We start from the raw sequence: 20,905 nt of genomic DNA on the forward strand, positions 1-20,905 counted from the left end.
CTGGAGAGCTGGATTCAGCTGTTAGGTGTGTCCCTGAGTGCATATATGCTCTGGAGCAGTTCACTGTGCATGAAAATTTGTCTTACATAAATAAGATAATTACATCAGGTGTGAATTGGCACTTAAGTTTATGGTTTCTACTCGCATGTAGGTGCATGTAGGCTCTTCATGCCGCTGGGCAGTCCTCCTTGCCCATAGTCAGCTCCTTTCCCTGTTCTACGTTAGGTTACTCTTTAAACTCTCCATTCTCTCTGGTTCTCCTTGCTGTTAACCACAGGTTCAGTCAAGCTAGGCATGCACATCCTTGCTGCCATTTGTCATCTTCTCTTGCCTTGGAGATTGATGAATCTTGTTATCTAAGGTTTATGCTCGATTCTTTTTTTCCCCTCCTGTAGGATCTTGTTCGTGACCTATACCTTATTTCCAGCCCTTTTCTTTCAGTAATTCTTTTCCTTACAGACATAAACCTTCTCAAGTCTTATTTGTTTAAAAAGGAAAAACGGGCCAGCCCCAGTGGCCTAGTGGTTAAATTTGGCACTCCACCATGGCAGTCCAGGTTCAGTTCCCAGGCGCTGACTTAAACCACTCTGTTCGTGGCCATGCTGTGCTGGTGGCACACATACTAAAAAATAGAGGAAGATTGGCATGGATGTTAGCTCAGGGTGAATCTTCCTCAGCAAAAAAAAAAAAAGAAAACCAGGACAATCACATACACTTGTGCACACACAGCCCACAGCCCTTGTCAATCCTGCCTCCCTTTACCTTGTTGGCATTTGTCTCGTCTTTGTCTTCTTTTTAGCCCAGATTTTTAAATGAGAGTTGGTGTTTACTGTCCACTTAACTTACCTGTACACTCTCCTCTCCCACTGGTTCTAGGAAAAACTTTCACCGATTGCTAAATCTGGTTGATGCTTTTCAGTCTTGTGTCTGTCCTTCTGTGACATTTGAACTCTGCCTATCCATTTTATTCCTCTTGGTGTCTGCAATACTATTTTCCTGATTTTTTTCTCCCATACTTTTTGTTTTGTTTTATACTTTCAATGTTTATTCCCCATAATGAGTCCTGGAATCGGCTCAACTGGCTTCTTTCTTTTCTGTTTTCCTTATGTATTAGTGTTTCCCAGATTCCATCGTGGGCCTGTTTTTCTATTTATTCTGCATCTTTCCCTAGAAGAAATGAAATCTCATTGATTATCTTGGTTTCTCTTACCTCCTGCATGCTGATCATTTCTCACATCTATAGTTTCAGTTACCTACTTAATTCTAGATCTTTATTTCCATGTGCCTACTGGAACTCTTTATCTAGATAGCCTACATAATAACTCAAATTTGACATGTTTATTAAACTTTGTTTTTCTGCCCCATTTGTACCATTTGGTAATGTTACAACCATCTCTTTTGTGTAATTTTTCTGAAGGTAAAGCATAACTTAAAACTATAGAGTGAACACATAGTCAATATTTTTTTTATTCAACTCACTGATGAAGAAGAACCTCTTCGGGTAAAGCTGGTTCAAAGAGCATTTCAGGAACTAGATATTTGTAGGCAATTTAATAAAGAATTTTAGGGGCTGGCCTGGGGGCACAGCGGTTTAGTGCACACGTTCCACTTCTCGGTGGCCCAGGGTTCGCTGGTTTGGATCCAGGGTGCAGACATGGCACCACTTAGCATGCCATGCTGTGGTAGGCGTCCCACATATAAAGTAGAGGAAGATGGGCATGGATGTTAGCTTAGAGCCAGGCTTCCTCAGCAAAAAGAGGAGGATTGGCAGCAGTTAGCTCAGGGCTAATCTTCCTCAAAAAAAGAAAAGAATTTTAGAATGAGATTGCTGATGTCCTATAGGACAGCAAACTGCAATTTTGGAGGTTGTCTTGTCTACTGTTACAGAAGTTACCTGTATTTCTGCTAGATGCAAATTTGCCAAGTTAACCTGTAAATTCATTATCTGAACCCCTAATTAATAAATAACAAAGTTAAACCTATTATCTTCTAGAAAATTAAGTAATTCCCAGGTGAGCCTGTTAAATAGTGTTTCATATGACATTGAAAGGGTATGCAGTCATCTTTCTTCCTTTACAGTGTTTTAGATAACCTTTCTTAACCTTTGTCACCAGAGCAAGAAACTTGAGAGAGGTTTTAGATAGTGTTTCTATTCGTATGCATGCTGAAGTTTGGTAACCACAGTCTTAGACTTTTCCTTTATGACTATAGATTGTATCATCTAAATGTTTCTTGACTCCCATCTCTTCATTTTACCTTGCATTGTGATCAGACCCTCATCCATCCTTATGTCTATTTGGTAGCTTACTAGTCGGTCTGCCTCCTTATCTGTAGGTCTTAAAATCACAATTTTTGGTTGTAGGCCCTTCATAATACAGTTCAGACTGATTTCCGGGTCCCTGTTCTTCCCACATCCCCGGTTTGAGCCCTCATGAACCATGCAGCATCCCTCGCTGTGCCTTCCCCTCTCCTTCCTTGGTGCCTCTCCTCACAGCTCTAGCCTTTTTAAGCCGGACCTTCTCAGCCTGCCGAGGGCAAAACTAAGTCACCTTTTCTTCTTTGTTTACAAATATTACCTTTGATGCAGCTTCTCATATCATTTAGTAAATCTTATGATAATTATTTATTTAAGGATTGGTGAGCCAAACTGATTTTCTCAAAGTAATATAGAAGGATTAGAATCCTCTGGATAATCCCCCACACTTGGAATGTCATTGTTCTCTAATGTTTTGACTTTTAACAAAAGGTGAATGTATAATTTTTCTTTATTTGGTCAGGCATATAGCATGGTCATAAAGAGGATGGACTTGGGGTCAAACCTGTGTTTGAGTGCTGGCCCTGTCACCTATTGGCCTTGTGGTCTTAAAGTTATTTTAACTTACTCTGTGCTCAGTTTCTCTGAAGGAAGGTTATTTCCAGTACCAATTTTGTAAGGTTGTGAAAATTAAATGATAAAGCACTTTGCCTGATAACACGGTAAGCACAGAGTAAACATTAACTATAATCATTTTTATTTTAATCTTTACTTTGAAACCTGTATTTTTCCACTAAATAGTGTTTCTAGTGTTACAAAAATATAATTTGAAAATACTATTTGTGTGTGTTATATAATATTCCATCATGAGATTGGAATGGTTTTGATGCCCCTAAATTGAGTTAAATGCTTACCAGACCTCATTCTCAGGTAACTTAGCCCTTTTCCCTGTACTCAGAGGCTCTGACTCTCCTAATTTCTCTACAGAACTTTTCTGATTAACTGGAGGAAAAGACAGTAAATTTCTCCCAGTTTCCCTAATGCAAGCTAATGTTTAGTTTCCTGAACTAATGTTTAGTTTGTTAATGAACCACATTGCACTATTCTATAACAGATACAACTGCTTCCAGTTTGACATTTGACTTGTAACTCTACCATACATCCCAACTGCTGGTTTTTTATTACCTCCTTCCTAAATCAAAGTGAAATATAAACTGTACCAAATGGTTTTGCAGAAGTTTTTTTGTCACTTTTCCCCCTCCAGTTCCTTTCTTACTCAGGATGGTGGACCTGACGACTCCGCTCCCTTTTTTCCAGATTCACCAGTCATTTAGTTGTACTACAGGCACTCGTTAAATGGCACGTGTCAGGCCTGTTTTAAGAGCCTTATATACGTTGTCTCTAATACTTAAACCCTAAAGTTAATGATATTATGTCTAGTGTAGTTGAGAAAGAAACAGAGATGAAGGTAAGGTACTTGTATGTCTTATGATTAAATAGCAGAACGAGGATTTGAGCCTCGGTGTTTCTGTCTTAGGGTCTAGCAGCAGGGATACGGAGCTGTGAGCTCCTTGTGGGCAGGGATTGTCTTGTTTGCCTCTGTGTCAGCACCTCAATCCCGTGCTCTTAGGGAAGCCTAAAGGTTATGCATTCCCATTTTAAAGATAGTCTTGTTTGAAGTCCTTGCCATTCTGACTTAAGCAAGAATGACTTCTGTTATAAGCAAGGGTGTCTTCTAGTCCACTTTACAAGAGTTGTTTAGTACTGCCTCTGGATGTTTAACTCGCCGTACTGCTAAGGTCTGGTCATTTCCTTTTTGGTCTAGAATGTGTACTTGTTCACATCTGCAGGTCCAGATGCCATTACTTGTTGCGTGCAGGCTACTTAATTTTGTAACACTTCAGTTTCCTTAATTGTAATAAAACAGTTTATAAGGCTCATTGGCACATTTAAATTTTGCTTATTAGAATAAACAAATGAGTAAAGTCCTATGCAAACTGTTTATTACTGTTACTAAACTCTAGTTTCATAGTCTGAAGCCCAATTTAGTCTCCTTGGAGGACCACACCTCAGTAGAGTGCATAAGAAATCAGGGGGGACACACTGGATAAATAAGATTCACTTTAAATGTCAGTTCTGAAAGCTGAAAACTTTCTGCAGACACTGCGTGGGATATAAGTATTAGCTATTTTCTTTTCTAATGTTATCTTTACTGTGAAAATAATCCAACTTTCCTTCAGTCTTTAGAGTTGCCTATCAAATAGGTAATAGGTAGTGATTGCATGAGTAAACGTCTTAGCTTTCTTTGGGGCGTTCACGTGACTCTCTTGTGGGTTACTAAATTGGAGATTTGTTCTCCAGTCTATCAAATTTCCTTCATGTGAAAAAAATCTGCATAAATACTAACCTTTGTTGTGTCTGTTTTCCTCTCATACTTTTGGCCATTTCACTAGGAAGAACTACCATGCCCTACAGTTAATTTTTGCAATTGATTTCTCTTGATGTTCTGAAAGTTTTGTACCAAATGAATGGTTGAATTTGTTTTTTTAAGTTTTTTTCCCTAGCTTTAACTTCTATGACTTTTGAGTTACGAAATTAGAGAAAATCAATTTCCAAAATGTTTGCAGTTGAAGTTTCCTTGAAAGAATATCCTCCTTATAAAATTTAAAGGTTGACTTTTCAAATGTAGATTAATATACAATTCTGTTTTTCCTGCAGAAATTCTGTTTGCCTGAAGAACTAAATACTTTTTCACATAAAATTCACATGCCTTTTAACCTGAACAGTGAGTAAGTTTGTTGGACACCTAGAGCTGTAAAGAAAGTCATCATGAGTTTGTTTTCAAACTTGAACATATCCATTAATGTTTTTATGCTTTTCCTATTGAGTTCAAAGTCACATAATATGCTATTTTATTTCACTGCTTTAGGACTTAATGTCAAAGGTTTTCTGTGAAAAATCTTGATTATTTTCACAGAAATGAAGGTGTATCCATGGTTAGAATAGTAATATTTCAGGATTTGAGAGTCAGGTTATTAAAAGACTGGACTTAAAACTTCTGGTTTCAACAGTATGAGATAGCCTATTAAGATGGAATCTTTGAGTTCACATTCATTTCAGGTTATTAAAACATGATTTCTAGCAATAGAGTTTTTATATTAGTATAACTCACTTTTGTGTGTGTTTTAAAATTTAATTAATAAAATAGTAGACGTAAGGAATTGGTCAGTACAGAATATTCGTATAACAAGAAGGAAATCATTGCGTGGTGAAAACTTTTGGGCTCTTACCTGGAGTCAAAGAGGAGTTAAATTTTGGTTGAAATTGGTAGTGTGATTTCTGGAGGGGGTCAGGATTCGGAGGACCGGTTTCTCCAGAGATGACTTGAACTTTCTTCATTTGGATTTGTCTGTAATGTAAGGGATTGAACCTGATCATCCCCGAGGGTCCCTTTCAGCTTTGGATTTGTTGATACCTGGCAGAGAGGGAGAATATGTATCTCATGTTAATCTTACATTTACTTTTTTGGAATTCAAAGTTTAACAGAGTCTGGCCTTCTTCTATAGAAGATTAACTTATGCTTTAAAAGCGGTAGCATTTTGATAAATAATTATCTTCTTGCTTGTCATTCTTCCTCTTTTAAATCTCAGGAATTATCCATGGCTGGTTGACTGCCGTTGGCTGCTAATGGTGCTGTTTGACATCTGAAGATGTTGGGAACATTGTTAAGGTTACTTTGGTAACTATAGGCCAAAATAACCAGTGTCACTTATATTCGTTTGAATGACTTACCACCACGTGATGTATGGTAGTCATTTAAGCAGCAAGTGGGCAGATGAGATCTGCCAGCCTTGTTTAATAGTAGTAGTCTTTGCTGCCCAAAGTGAAAGCAGCAGTGTCATGCTGTTCTTTCGTATCCATGCTGTTTAGGGTCCCAGTGAAATGGCATTGGGTTTGTGTTTGAAGTAGTAAAACTTCGTGGATGAGTTCTGAAATAGACGGGCCTTTAATGTAATTCCCTAATGGGTGCGCTTGTTCTCTGTTGTACTACAACCAGGAGAGGTCTTGAAGACGTGTCTCCAGTTTCTGCACCCACAGAATCAGGGTCTCGGAAGGCGGGGACCAGGCATTCATACTTTGACAACGCTTCCCAGCCTTCCTTAAAAACACTTCTTTTGTGTTTTTCTTATAGCAAAATTTACTTTTGAAACTATATTGCTAGAAATTTAAGACTCACGTCGACAGTTTTTTTTTTTCTTTTATTTATTTTTTTATTAAGATTGTGATAGATTACAACCTTGTGAGGTTAGTAATGTTGTGGGTAGACAGTGGTTTTGATGGTGAAGTTTCCTCCACTATATTTTATTTTATCACAAGTTTTCTTTTTATTCTTCTGAATAAATAGATGTTTATAGTACTAACAATAATAGTTACTATGTACCGAGCCCTTGCTGTATGATAGGCACTGTGTTCAGTGGTTTGCATGGATTTTCTCATGTAATCCTCACAGCTGCCCTGTGAAGGAAGTTCTTTCTCCCCATTTGATAGGCTGAAACACAGAGAAGTATATAAATAATAAAGTTATACAACTTGTTGGTGTTGGGGTCAGGATTCGAACTCACCAGAGGCAGTTTGACTCCAGAGCTTCTACATTTGTAACTGCTGTGCTAGAGTGCCCGAAGTGCTTACAGAGGGTAAATAACAAAAAGGACTCCTTTTATCTCAAACTTCAGATCCCTAATTCTTTTCCTCAAAGGCAGTCAGTATTAACAAAGTCTGTTTTATGAAGCCCTCCATCAGTTTTCACTGTGTAGACAATAGATAAAGACACGTATGCAAGCTTTTTTTTTTTTTTTTTTTTTTTGGAAGATTGGCCCTGAGCTAACATCTGTGCCTCAATCTTCCTCAATTTTATATGTGGGACGCCTGCCAGACCATGGCTTGATAAGCGGTGCATAGGTCCACGCCTGGGATCCAAACCCGAGACCCTTGGGCTGCCGAAGCAGAGCTCACGAACTTAACCGCTGTGCCCACTATGCCACCAGGCCGGCCCTGCAAGCCTTTTTAATATGCACACACACAGACGGGAGTTTTATACTGTTTCCCCTAACATCTTGAGGAGATCTTTCCATGTCAGTACTTGTAAATTGAACCTTCCTCTTTCTCTCTCTTTTAATGTTTTTGTAGTATTTCCTCTTTTTTCTTTCTAAAAGTGACAGTAATTACATTAGTAATTTGAACTTTCTGATCACAGTTTATTTAGTATATATTTAGGACATAGGTGACATTAAAAACAATCCTTTTCTACTGAATTGGGTCAACATGTAATTTGAAAGAAAACCATTTTCCTGTTAGTGCATGGAAGTCTCTTAAAATCCAGTAATAGGTTTAGTTATGATTAATTTGCATTCTCTTTGGCACCAGTTTCTGTAATGTCATATGATTGTTTGTTCTCTTCCCTTTGAAGTAATTAAAGAACTTTACCTGAAGTTTGATTGGGGGCTTAAGAAAAATTGTGAAGGATTTGATAGATTGTAATTCTTTCTATAGTAGTAATATTGGCCTGTTTTTTCAGTTAAACTGATTTTCTTTTCGTATCATTGTTTTCTCTGTATAATAATTAAATTTCATACAGAAAAGATGGAAAGTTCAAATTGATTAAGAAGTACATTTTGAGCTAAATTGTTACACATATGAACTATGTTCACAATTTCTTGTTGCGACAGTTCTGTGAGGTAGGTAATATAATTTTACAGAAGTAAATGAAATCTAGAGATTAAATTTCTTATCCATGGTCACAATCAGCACAGCGGATGTTGAAATTCAGGCTATCTGGAACCGTTTCTCAGTTTACTGTATTTGAGCTGCTTTCTCCTCTTTTCTCCATTGAGATACTATGGTTTTATAGTTTTCTTTGTATTTATGATTGCATCTGTTATTCACAGCAGTACTGTGAAGTAGGCATGTCATACAGTGTTTTTTATTCTGTGGTTGAGGAATCCAAGGCTAGAGGCTGTGGTTTGTGCTAAGGCAGACTCCTTTAATACCTGTTGTATCACAGGACTTGAGCCAAGATGTTCTGACTTTTGCAAAGCCCTTTTCTACACAGTACTAGAAATGTGGAAACAAAGACACATTTCTGCTGTGCTCTGTTTTCTTTGAATTGGGAATCTCTTGGGTGTTCCATGAGAAATCTAAGTTAATTTTATGTGCTGGGTTCTGGAGCACATGCCTTGAATTTGGTATATTCCTGGTGTTTTATAACACATTAATCAATCAGACTTCACAGTTGAAGACACTGCGGCATTGGTGAAGGCTATACCATCAAACAGTTTACATGGAATTTTGCCTTCATCTTTGGTGCCCCTCATTTGTTTTCTGTGTTGTACATGTATAGCTGATATTTTGTTTTTTCTCCTTTTCTTTTTCAGTGAATGGTAGTGTCTAGAAAGGGTATGTCCCTTCAAGAGAGAGGTGCCAATGTCCAACCAGCCTAATAACAATCCAGGGGGGTCACTGCGACGTTCACAGAGGAACACTGCCGGGGCCCAACCACAAGACGACTCAATAGGAGGAAGGTATGTATTTAGTGGTATTTTTAAAAGGAATTGGGAATAAATGAAAATATTCTTTTAAACCTAATTATAAGGACCAAAACTCGAATGGTTCACTACAAATGGGTAATTTTTTCCTAATTTTCGAGCCAAGTGACACAAATAAAACTGGAATTGAAAGCAATTCTTTAATCATTCCCCAAATATGCTAGACTCAAAAGATAGTTCTCAGTCATTGACATTATGGGAGATCTGATTTAAGGGTTGTTAGATGTGGTGTGTCGTGTTCTGTTTGCCCTTCCTCTTTCTCTTTACTTCCCTAAACACGTGCTACAACATGTCCTTCAGCTGTTCGTGGGCCCTTTATGTATGTCGTGACTAATTTATTTACTTTACTAAAAGGAAGCTTCATTTGTTTTAAGATGTTGAGTTTCGATACCTAGCTTTTGAGTTTTTTTCTCATCCTACTTTTTGGCAACTTGTGCATGCTGGCAGGCTGGTGAGACAGTCTGACTGTTAGCAGGTCAGTTCTCGTCATTTCCTTAGTCTAAGTCTGGTGTTCAGCTGGTCTTTTAGTTGGGGTACTTGTACAGGAGGTAATGTGAAGAATCAGCTGCATTCTCTTGAATGTAAAATTCTGTGTCTGAGTTAGCCAGGGACTGTCATTTTATGTATAAAGTACTCAGAGCTTTACCTAAAAGGCCTAATTCTACAATCCTTGGGCTAATTATGCTTATCTTTTAATAAATAATGGCTAATTTTCAATTTGATTGTGTTATGCAATATTTTGAGGCATTACCATGTATATATTGTGTAGTAAATTATAAAAAAATTTTAAATGTCAAATGTAAAGAGTAAATTGAAACATATCATGTTCACGCCAGGCTATTTTAGTGGTTGAGCATATGGACTTCAGACGAGGACAGCTTTGTGTGCGATTTCTGCCTCTGCCAGTAAATAGCTGTGTGTCCTTTGTTAATCTTTTCAAGACACCAGGACAATTTCTTAGTCCACAGTGGGATACTTAGTTTATAGGGTTATTGGCTAACTTCAGTGCAGTAGTATGTTAAGCTCTTAGTGCAATGCTTCGTACAGAGTTGTGTTCTAAAATTTTTTTTTTAAAGATTTTATTTTTCCTTTTTCTCCCCAAAGCTCCCCGGTACATAGTTGTGTAGTTTTAGTTGTGAGTCCTTCTAGTTGTGGCATGTGGGATGCCGCCTCAGCATGGCGTGATGAGCAGTGCCATGTCCATGCCCAGGATCCGAACTGGTGAAACCCTGGGCCATCAAAGTGCGACATGAGAACTTAACTACTCGGCCACGAGGCTGGCCCCGTTTTTTTGTTTTTTTACATTCAGATTATTCTTTGGAGCAGCCACCCTTAACTTTGCTTATGCTGTTGATTAAAAATTATCCCTCCCTCATTATAAAAATGTTACGTACTTTAGAGAATTTGGAAGATAGAGAAAAGTATAAAGCAAAACATTACAATTCCACAATCCAGTTATACCCGCCGTTAACACTGGCATGTTTCTCCTTCGTCTTTTTTTTTACTTGCGTGTATGTGTGTATATATGTGCACATATGCACATGTAAGTAACCTCTTGAACAACCGGAGTTTCATACATAGTAATCCGAAGGTTATATTTGGATTCTTGCACATGACTGACACATTTTGGGCTGTCACACAGTATATTGCTTCTAAAATCCACAGTGATGTTTCAGCACCTTTATCTTTTCTACACATCAGTGTTAGGTAAAATTATTTAAGTATTGTATTATATATTTTAAAAGTATAAGCAGTACACAGAAATGGAAGTGTTAATACTAGTGGTTGAGGTGCATTGGTTTAAATAACCTAATAAAGTTGTAAACAAGATGGAACCCAATTAGATTTGTAGAATGGCAAATCTTTCACTTTAGTTCATGTGCTTTAAGCCAACCAATGGTATATTCAATTGTGAAGGAAAAGAATAAAATTTCAAAATGTGTTTGGAATGGCAGAAAACCTGCCAAAGACTATAAACCAAAGTGTAATTAGGGTTTTTATAGCTTTCATCCCCTCTCCCTTTCAGTAATTTAGCCCCATTTCAGTTCTCACGGTTTCAGCTTTTAAATGTCTTCAAAAAGCATTTCCCCACAAAAGGTAGTACACAAAAGAGGGCCTTTTCGCTTTCTTTTAACCTGGTGTCTCAGGTCTCATTTCCTGTGTGTTACAAATTGTTTAAAAACGTGACTTTTAAAGTCTTTATGTTCAGTTGTGTGGCTATACTGTAATTTACTAATAACTTTGAGTATATGGATTTTAACTATTTTTATGTGGATAAGTATAATTAGGATCAGGACACAGAAATTTAGAACTTGAGTCAAAAACTCAAGTTTGACTTAGTTTGGCTAAGAATGCAAATTTAGATATTTTTTCATCTGAATTTCATTTTGCCTTCTTGGACGGCTTGATTCTTTTGCTCGTGGCAGAATCTCAGAACTGGAAGGGACCTTTTCGTCAGACCCCAGGCTGACTGTTGAAACCCTGGTGTCGTGTGCTGTACCAGCAATGATCTAACCTCTGAGAAACCTCTTGTGATTTTTGGGACTAAGAGGATTAGAATTGAGAGCAGTTACAACTCTATCTTTTCATTCTCTTTATCTGAGTCCTCTTGCTTAGCTTTCCTAAGTAAAATGCTGTTATTGTGGCTTTTGTTTCAAAAGACAGCAGACTTGGTCTTGTCGATGTATTCGTAGTGATACAGTGATTCAGATAATGGTAATAAATAACAGCATCCACTATAACAGTACTGGAGGAGTGTTTTAAGTTTAAAAATTTTTTGTACATGTTCTTTCAGTTGCGAATCACAGAAACTGTGTGCTAAGTAGGTAATCTTTGTTTTCTAAGTGTGGTAGCTTGTTCGACTTTATACAGCTGGTATGTAGTCAGGCCTTGATTCTCAACCTTGCCTCTAAAGTCAGTGATTCTTTACGTTCTGCCTAACTGTTTTTACTGCACAAACCACTTGATCCATATAATGAAGGACTTAGAAGAGGGTATGAAGGACTTATAATTGAAAATATTAACTCATTCAGTTTAGAATATAAGTAGCAGTTTTTCCCTCCTAGGATTTTTAAATTCATTCATTTTGATCTACTCTGTTTTCTTCTAAACTTGGGTTAAGCTATCTTCTTTGTGTAGCTTCCTTCCTATGACCACTCTTCCCTTCTCCCAAATCAAGGTCACCTAGCTTTTCTTTTTTTAGAATAAGAGTTTTTGTTCATCCTTAAGATATAAAAGAAAGTTGGATCTTTAAGATATATTTAATTTCTCCTGATTATTCCCTCAGCCCTTTTTCACCCATCCTTTGTCTCTATCCATAATTAAACTAGACATCTTACTCCTCTTGTATTATTTTTCTCCTTTCTTTTCTTCCGTAATTTTTGGGGCTATAGCTGATCTGTTCCTCTCTTTTCACTTCTGGTTTTCTTCTTTAGGAAATCACTCACTCCCCTGCTTCTCTGTTCCTTGCTCTCTGGGATGCTCCTAGCCTTTCCCACTTCTAGCACAGGTCCTTGTAGGCTGCCCCTCCCTCGGGCTGTGCAGTGGCATTTTCATTCTATCATTTGCTTTTTCTTGTTTTTCTCAAATGGCAGTGGTGGGATTGAATTAAATTTTATAGCAATTTTGGTTAAGATTGCTCTAGTGATAGTTTCTTCAACATTGTTTTTGTTATAAAAACATAGCATGTTGAGAATAGAAAATGAGAAGCTTCAGGAAGATTAAAGAAAATAAGATAATTTTAATTTGACCACCCAGAGATAATGATGGTTAATATTTCTACTCCATGATTTTCTTTGCTCTGAAAGCCCATGATTTAATTTTGGGCCTCTAGTCTGTCCTCCCCCTTCCCACTCCGCCCCATGTTTTTGCTGTAAAGTATGTTGCTATGACTAAAGTTGTATTATGTATTTTAAAAATATAAGCAGAAAACAGAAATGGAAGTGAGTTTATAGGACCTAAGGGTATGCATATTTTGATAACTTGTAGCAGACTGCTAAATTGTCTTTCAGAAAGATCAAACCACTTTATTATCTTTTTTTTTTGATTGGACCAATTTATACTCATACTAATATTTAGTGAGAGTGCCCCTTTCTCCAAATCCTAGTCAATACAGCATACCATTTTTAGTAAAGTTTGTGGAAAAAAGAATTCCTGTGGTTAAAATTAGCATTTCTTTGGTTACTGGAGTTGAAGATCTTCCCACATGTTGGCCATTTTTCTTTATTTTATGAGTTGTTTGTTAGTCTCCTTTTTCTGTTTTAATTTTGGAGATGCTTGTTCTTTTATTAGAGTCCTTTATGGAAGGAATATCAGTCCACTCACATGGGCAAATATTTTTTGCTAGTTTTATTACTTGTGGTTTGCTTTAATTTATAGAAGTTTTAAAAATTAGTCAAGTCTGTCAACTCTTTATTTCTTTTTTTCCTTTACCTTCTCCATCCCAAGGATTAATTTTTCTTCTTAATACGGTTATGGTTCCATTTTTACATTTTACTATAATCTGTCAACTTTTTTAATGGTGTGAGGAAATGCTTGAATCCAATCCACCCTACCCCCCCAGCCCCCCATTAAAACTTTGTCTGCAAAGTTTTTATTTACTTAAAGATTGGCGCCTGAGCTAACATCTGTTGCCCATCTTTTTTTTTCTTTCTTCTTCTTCTTCTTCTCCCCAAACCCCCCCAGTACATAAGTGTATATTCTGGTTATGAGTGCCTCTGATTGTGGCATGTGGATGCCACCTCAGTGTGGCCTGATGAGCGGTGCCATGTCCATACCCAGGATCCGAACCGGCGAAACCCTGGGACACTGAAGTGGATCGCGTGAACTTAACCATTTGGCCATGGGGCCGGCCCTTAGTTATTTAATACTGAATAAAAAATTATGAGATGTCTAGGTTATAGCTTTTTATTAACCTTGTCAGAGCAGGGATTCTTTTAGCCAGCATTAATTACAAGAAAGAAGTAGATTCATATTTTGCTTGAAAAACTATTTCAGAGGGATGGGATACAGAAAAGCACAAAAAGGAAATAAGTATCATTCAGAGATAAGTCTGTGTTAACATTTTGTTTTTTGTCTATCTTTAAAATACAATTTAGCATGTAGCTGATTACACTGTAAATACAGTTTTGAATCCTGCTTTTTCCCCTCAGCATCCTAACTTAAACATTTTCTCCTGTCATTATGATTTTTTATTAATTGTTTGCAAGTGGTCATATGATTTGCTAAATCAATAGACAATATTTTCCTGATTACTTATTAGTTTTTGGATGGTTAGATGGTTGCAGTGAGAAAAGTTTTTGCTTACGCTTAAATGTTTGTATTTCAGATATCTCTTAAGGAGTGAAATTGCCTGGTCAAAAGCAGTTTTTTATGGTCAACTTGTTTCACGTAAATTTTTTTCCTCTGGTTTGCTTATCACTATCAGGAAAAATGCTTTTTCTCATCATTTTATTAGTGTTATCTCCATTTTGCCTTTTCCTGCTAATTTGAAGAGGAAAGTTCACGTTAACCTTATTTTATTGGTGTTTCTGTAGTAATGAGGTAAAACATTGGAAAAATAGGTTTAAGGAGTGAGACGTGAGTGAGCATAGTTTTTGTAAATGTACTGATAAGTTTGCATATGTTGTTAATCTCCCTTTGCCGCTGTCCAGGAGAACCGACCTTGGAAAGCTGTGCAGCTGATATTAGCCCGTCTTCTTGTAGCAGGAACCCTCTTTTGTGGACTGACCTCGCTCAGTTCTTCAGTCAAGCATTTTGAATGGTAGTTACTCTTTTCCAATGCGATCTTACTCTCCTCCTGGCTACTCATTGCCTGGCTTTTTGCTGGAGCTGGGAGATTCTGCCCATCTTTCTGAGCTCAGCGATGGGACTGGGGTGGTCACATGATCCAAACTGGGAACTTTTTCCTTTCTGGTAGCAAAGGGAAGATGTGAATCTGAAGTTGCCGACTGCTCGTCTCCTACCTTATGGAAGAAGATGGACAATGAGAGAGAAGCAAATAGATAAAGAATATGTGTGTAATAAAGTTCTGACAAGTTTCAGTTTCTTAGGTTTTCAGAGCTATGTGGACTCTTGCCTTGGCTTAATTATTTAGCTGCTGTTTGACTTTGAAGATACGTATCGTTATTTTAATAAAGCCTCTTTTGCCTTTGGAGTTCAGAGTCCTCCCTTAGTGTACCTTAATACAAACTCAGTACAAGATTGTATTCAGTCACTTGTAGAACACCATGCTAGTAAGCACCATGCTAGATGGTAGTTACAAAAATGAGAGTAGAATAGCCTTTGTCACAGGCACTTCCAACTCAGCAGGGGAAATGGGCACGTAGGTGATCCTTAGAGTCAGGTGAGAAACATTTCTAGAGATGACCCCATTGTTCCGAGCTCTGAAGGCTGAAGAAGCACTTGCAAAGCAGATGGTACACGTCAACTATCTTTGTCACTACTTGACGTGTGGAGTCATTAGTTACTTCCAGAGTTGAGATTTTATTTCTGATTTTTTTGGGTCACTTGTTAACTTTGCACGCAAGTAGTAGGTATTCAAAAAGTAGTAATGTGGGGTAGAAATAAGGAGATTTACTGCCTTGGCATTTCTAGGCACAGAAATGCGACTTTCTTTTATGGAACTGGTCATGAAAAGATTGGAGTGAAAGAAGAGTTGAGATAGGGCATGGTTCAAATGGGCTATGTAACAGGGTGGATTAGGTTATACTATAGTAACAAATAGCTCCTAAATATTAGTTTATTATAACAGCCTAGCCACTAGAAAACTTATCCATCCTGAGTCAGCTACAGGCTCTGCTCCTTGTCAACACGTTCACGTATTCCGGTACCCTTACTGTGTGGCAAGAGAGTATGGTGAGTTGCCCTCTGGCTCTCCAGGGCTTCCCCAGAAGTGATTCATTTCCGGTCACATTCCCTTGAGCAGAGTGAGTTAACAGTAGTTCAGCAAGTACCATCCTAGCATGTGTCTGGAAAGAGGAGGAATAGAATGTTTGTAAACAGCACCTTGTAGCTCTCACATGCTGTTTAAACATGGTTTTTTATTGTTACTTCCAGGTCTACAACAGACCATTTGTTTCCCTAAATCCCACTTAGTGCAACATAGCCATGGGTATGACCATTCTTTTTTCCTGCTTAGTTAGCCAATATGGATGCCTTTTTTATATTCCTTATTTTGTGTTCCTTCTGTCTCTTTTTTTTTATCCTGACTTTTGCTCAGTCAGATGGAAGTTCAGACTTCATCATCTTTGGGAGGAGAAGAATGTTAAGGGCGGAGACATGGTGTGATGTGAAAATGACTTCACTGTTTCTTATGACTAAATTGAAACCACTTTTAAAAACCATTTATACTAGAGTTGGCCAGGTAACTTGTAACTTGCTCCTTTCGGTGTTGGTGGATCTTAACTGCTATAATTATGCACCTTGAGTTTTAGCTGCAGAGCCACGTGTGCACGCTCTTCCACTTTGAGTGCTGCTTTGGTAATACTGAGGCTAGTCGGTGCCGTCAGGCCTTGGGGCTGGTTGATAGTGGGAGGCAGGATTTACAGTGTCATGGTGAACAGTGGCATCCTTGCCTTGGTCTAAGGAGGAACAGAGGCTGCTTTTTTCTTGTTGGATTATACACGTTGGATTCTTTCTTTCTTTCTTTGATTATTTTTTAAAATTTATTTTTCTTTTTCTCCCCAAAGTCCCCCAGTATATAGTTGTGTATACTAGGTGTAGGTCCTTCTACATGTTGGAGGCTGCCTCAGCATGGCCTGATGAGCCATGCTAGGTCCGCGCCCAGGATCCGAACCAGCAATACCCTGGGCCACCAAAGTGGAGTGTGCAAACTTAACCACTCGGCCACAGGGCCGGCTCTTGGATTCTTAATAGTACCCCTTTATGTTCTTTTTGGACCACCAAAGTAATATCTTATATATTTTATAATTTTATTTGCACTATATATTTCTTGCTCTAATCAAGTGTGAAATTTTGTCCAAAAGTCACATCATAAGTATATTGGGAAGCTATAAGGTGTCAGCTGCCATAGATTGTTTTATATCCTTAACGGAGGCTTCGCTCTGATTCTTCTGTCCCTCACTATTGAGAGAATCTGATGTTCCACACCACTTTTTTACAAGTGTGTTCTCTGTCTCAGAATGCTTTCCTAGAAGACTATCAGTGTGACTGAAAAAATGAATCTATGCAAATGCTTCTTCAATAACTGAATAGCAAGATGTAGCATCACGTATGGAAGTCTGGGGTTTTTTTGTGCTACAGAAAGGAGAAGAAAGCAGGAGTTCTCCTTTGTAGAAGATTCAAAAGAAAACATGATATTTTCTTTCGTTTTTCTCATATGCCATCTCCAAAACCTTAAGTCATTTGTTTTACCCTCTGTACAGTTAGGGACAGAAATACCAGCATGGATAGGATGAGTTAATACCTATAGATACAGGCCTTTTACTTTGACCACTGAGCCCTTGGATGGAGCTGCGGGGTTTCAGATTTGGGGAGTCGGAATACCTGGGCTCAGTCTCACCTTTCCAGCCTGGAGGCTGTATGATTTTGGGCAAGCCTCATTGCCTACGTCTTTAAAATGGAAATATACCTGCTGTGGGTTTCATTTGAGAATAAAATTGGAAAATGTATTTAAAGAATTAACATAATGCTTATCACATAATCAAACCTTTCAAAGTCTTTTTTCTGTGGTCATCTTAAGTTTTTACCCAGGTATAGATAAAAGCCAATGCAGTTCATGAAATACTCAGTACTGCATTGCTAATCTATCGCTAATCACTAGTTTACTTTTGCTTTTTAAAGATTTTATTTTTTTCCTTTTTTTCTCCCCAAAAGCCCCCGGTACATAGTTGTATATTTTCAGTTGTGGGTCCTTCCAGTTGTGACGTGTGGGACATTGCCCCAGCATGGCTTGATGAGCGGTGCCATGTCCGCGCCCAGGATCCGAACCAGTGAAACCCTGGGCCGCTGAAGCGGAGCACGCGAACTTAACCACTCGGCCACGGGGCCAGCCCCAACTAGTTTACTTTTGATTATCTTGGTGTTTATAGTCCTTACACAACTATTTTATTTTTGAAATGTGGGGGCGAAAGTAAGTTGAGCTGTAAGGTTCCCTTCTGGGGACCTTTTTCCTCTGGCCTTCATTACATCCAGTCTGTCTGCTTTGCCTCTTCACACAGTGAGCGAAGCATTGTAGTTTACTCACCCCTCTTCAGTATACACGGATCATTCAACATACACAATTTTCCTTTTGCCTCACTGCTTCTGATCCTGTCAATCTCTTACTGCAAACTATTTTTAAGGACAAATCTAGATCCTTCCACAGACATTTAGGCCCTAGCGTGTCCTTTCATCCTTGTTCCCTACTGGATCTCTGTGTCCAGGGAAATTCATATCATTTGCCGGGTGCCATGTGGGTTTCATAATTTCCTGCCTCTACATTTGCCCATCCTCTGCCTTTGACGGGAATGCTCTTTTTCCTCAGCTTTTCATCCTTCAGGATGTGGTTTAAATGCTGTGTGTTCTCTAAAGCCTGTATTCTCCTGCTGGAAGTAACTTCTTCCTGTTTGGGGAACTTTTATAGCACCTGGTGGATTACCTTCTTCTATGAGACTCTGACCTCTTTAAGGATAGGGACTAGATGTGTATTATGCATATTTATCTGCCCCGTCGTGGCTTGCATATATTTGAGTTGATAAATCTAAAAAATCTGTTGAAGCAAGTAGCTTGATACAGTGGTTCTAAACTCTATAAGATCCTTTGATCCCACTCTGTAATGTGTATCGTATAATGTAAATACCTTTATTATGATGCCCTTTAGTATCTTGAAATGAATTAAGAAGTATATGAAATGCCTGCCTACACCGTTTAGAAATGGAAGTGTAATGTACAAGGCTATTTTACGTATCTTACAAAGGTAAAAATAAGTGAAAGGAAAACAGTTAACAAAACAACCTCAGTAGGTAAATACTTGGGTACATTGACACAAGATGACAGTGTGTTCAGATGCTTATATCTGTATTTGAGTTTAGTGAATGTGACAGCTACAACAGACTTAAATGCTATAAGCAGCGTTTTCATTGTAGACTTTTTCAAAATGATGCGTGACTCTTGGTAAAGCTGCAGAAAACAAATATAATCTTATGTTGATTCTCGTGCATTCCTGGAAAATCTAACATATATAATAAAGCTATGCAAAACAAATCTAAGCTGAGACATTATAAGCATATTTTGCACTTATGTTACGGCCAGATTTCAAGGTTTTTTTTTTACGAGGTCTTCATATATTACCAATGCTATTTGAAACATAAGGATCATGGGACAGCTTTTCATTGTGTCTGACTGTTCTGTATATTGCATGGCATCATCTACCTCTAGTCCATACCTGCTAAATGCCAACAGCGCCTCTGTTCCCCAACATGTGTTTTCAAAGTGCTCCCCAGAGGAGGAACCACTGATGTTTAAAAACACTGCATTGGAAGATAAATAAGGAGTTCTTTACTCTGAATTAGAGTCATTTGGGCTAGCATCTTGCTATGACTAAACCAGAACGTTGATCAGACTAATCGGCTTCTGTTTTGTGATTGAAATAGAAAACAGTACATTTTACAGAGAACGTTAGTGAATTTTTTTGATGAAAGTGGTTTAAGTGAACTTTCCACCTTGATTGTTGAAAATCAATGGCTTATTTATAACATGCATTTTATAGCATTATAAGCAAAGCATTTAATTTTTGGAAGACAAAACTATATTGTTGTTGTATATATAAAAGGATAAAAATATGTGTACATCTATAAACACAGACACAAACAAATTTGGAAATGTAATTAAGCCCCAAACTCTTTATATTTGGTAATAGCTATTTGTATTTGGGTTGTGAACATGTCTGGCTTAGAAATTAATTTCAAACAAAATTTAAGACGTGTAATATAGGGAATTAACTAGCTACTTGTAACTAGCCACTTTCTTCATTTTGCCTAACATTAAGATAAGAATGTGCTCTTTGCTTCAAGGTTTTGACCTCTTTTAGATGTCCTCTGGACTAGGGATGGTTTTAAATTCGTTGGACTACCAAGGATTTTACTAAACAGCAGTAGAAGTAAATTAAAGTACCTGGAAGGGACAGTCACTATGATTTGCCCAAAAGTCAACAAGAGGCATTTGAGACTTGCCTTCAAGTTAGTCTTGAAAGCACATAGCCCAGAGTTGATTATAGTCTCTGGCAATGTGGGTTTCTTTAATGTGAATTGGCCCACGTATACTTAGTAAATAGGGAAATGATTTCAGTATAATGAGGAAGTAGTGTAGTGTTGGTTCACAGGCAGTTTTCCCTAAAATGGGGACAGATCTTTCAATTAAGGGGGAGGATTTGATAATTATGAAAGTCTTACCAAAAAGTGAAAATTTTAGTGCCAGAAATAGCTAGTTCAGTGGCCACCACACTTTGCGCTGTGTTAAAGACTCTCAGGAAGTTCAAAACCATTTAAGAAAGAAAATGACAAAAAGGAGTCTCCTGCGGAACTGTATTTTTAATTTTGTTGAAGCTGGTCTCAAAAGAAAATGTCTTTAAAAATTTACGCTTAAAGGAGAAGGTGCAAAAGTAAGACTCCACAGAGTGAACTCTGATTATTGGTGCACATGTTAGTGGGGATTTAATCTTTCATTAAAATCGATGATGTGTTTGTTAGGACTTGTTACGAAATAACATTAGGTTTGAGTACTCTGTGCCCAATCTTATTTTCGTCACTGGCCCAGTTATTTTTAGTGGGTGATTTTGCAGGACGTGAGGTTTTTTTTCATGAACATTCAGAGGATGATGTAGAGGCTCCTTAACACCCACACCCACACCCACCCACACACCTACACCTGTCGTTGGTCTATAATTTACTGAGTGGGCTCATTCTGGTGCTGCTTAAAAAGAGTTTGTCCAGAATTTTACTGTTATTCTTGGCAAATTTGATTTATAGCGCATATAAGTTTTACTGGGTCTTAAAGAGATTATGCTTTTTACTAAGAACTAATATTGAGCATTGAGGTCTGATAAATGGGA

General features: G+C 37.8%; 1 protein-coding gene across 19 annotated transcripts in view; it reads left to right on the plus strand.

Annotated features, from left to right (window-relative positions):
* Window positions 1-20,905, plus strand: part of TRIP12 (thyroid hormone receptor interactor 12) — a 141,113-nt gene that overhangs the window by 33,201 nt on the left and 87,007 nt on the right. For all 19 annotated transcript variants that reach the window (XR_006885773.1, XM_046643515.1, XM_046643516.1 and 16 more), the window contains exon 2: window positions 8,686-8,832. Coding sequence is in view for 18 of the 19 variants with exons in the window: in XM_046643515.1 (XP_046499471.1) it covers window positions 8,735-8,832 (98 nt within the window). In the remaining variant the exon portion in view is untranslated. The remainder of the gene's footprint in view (window positions 1-8,685; window positions 8,833-20,905) is intronic.

Source organism: Equus quagga, chromosome 17 (assembly GCF_021613505.1).
Source record: "Equus quagga isolate Etosha38 chromosome 17, UCLA_HA_Equagga_1.0, whole genome shotgun sequence".
Classification (NCBI taxonomy): Eukaryota; Metazoa; Chordata; class Mammalia; order Perissodactyla; family Equidae; genus Equus; species Equus quagga.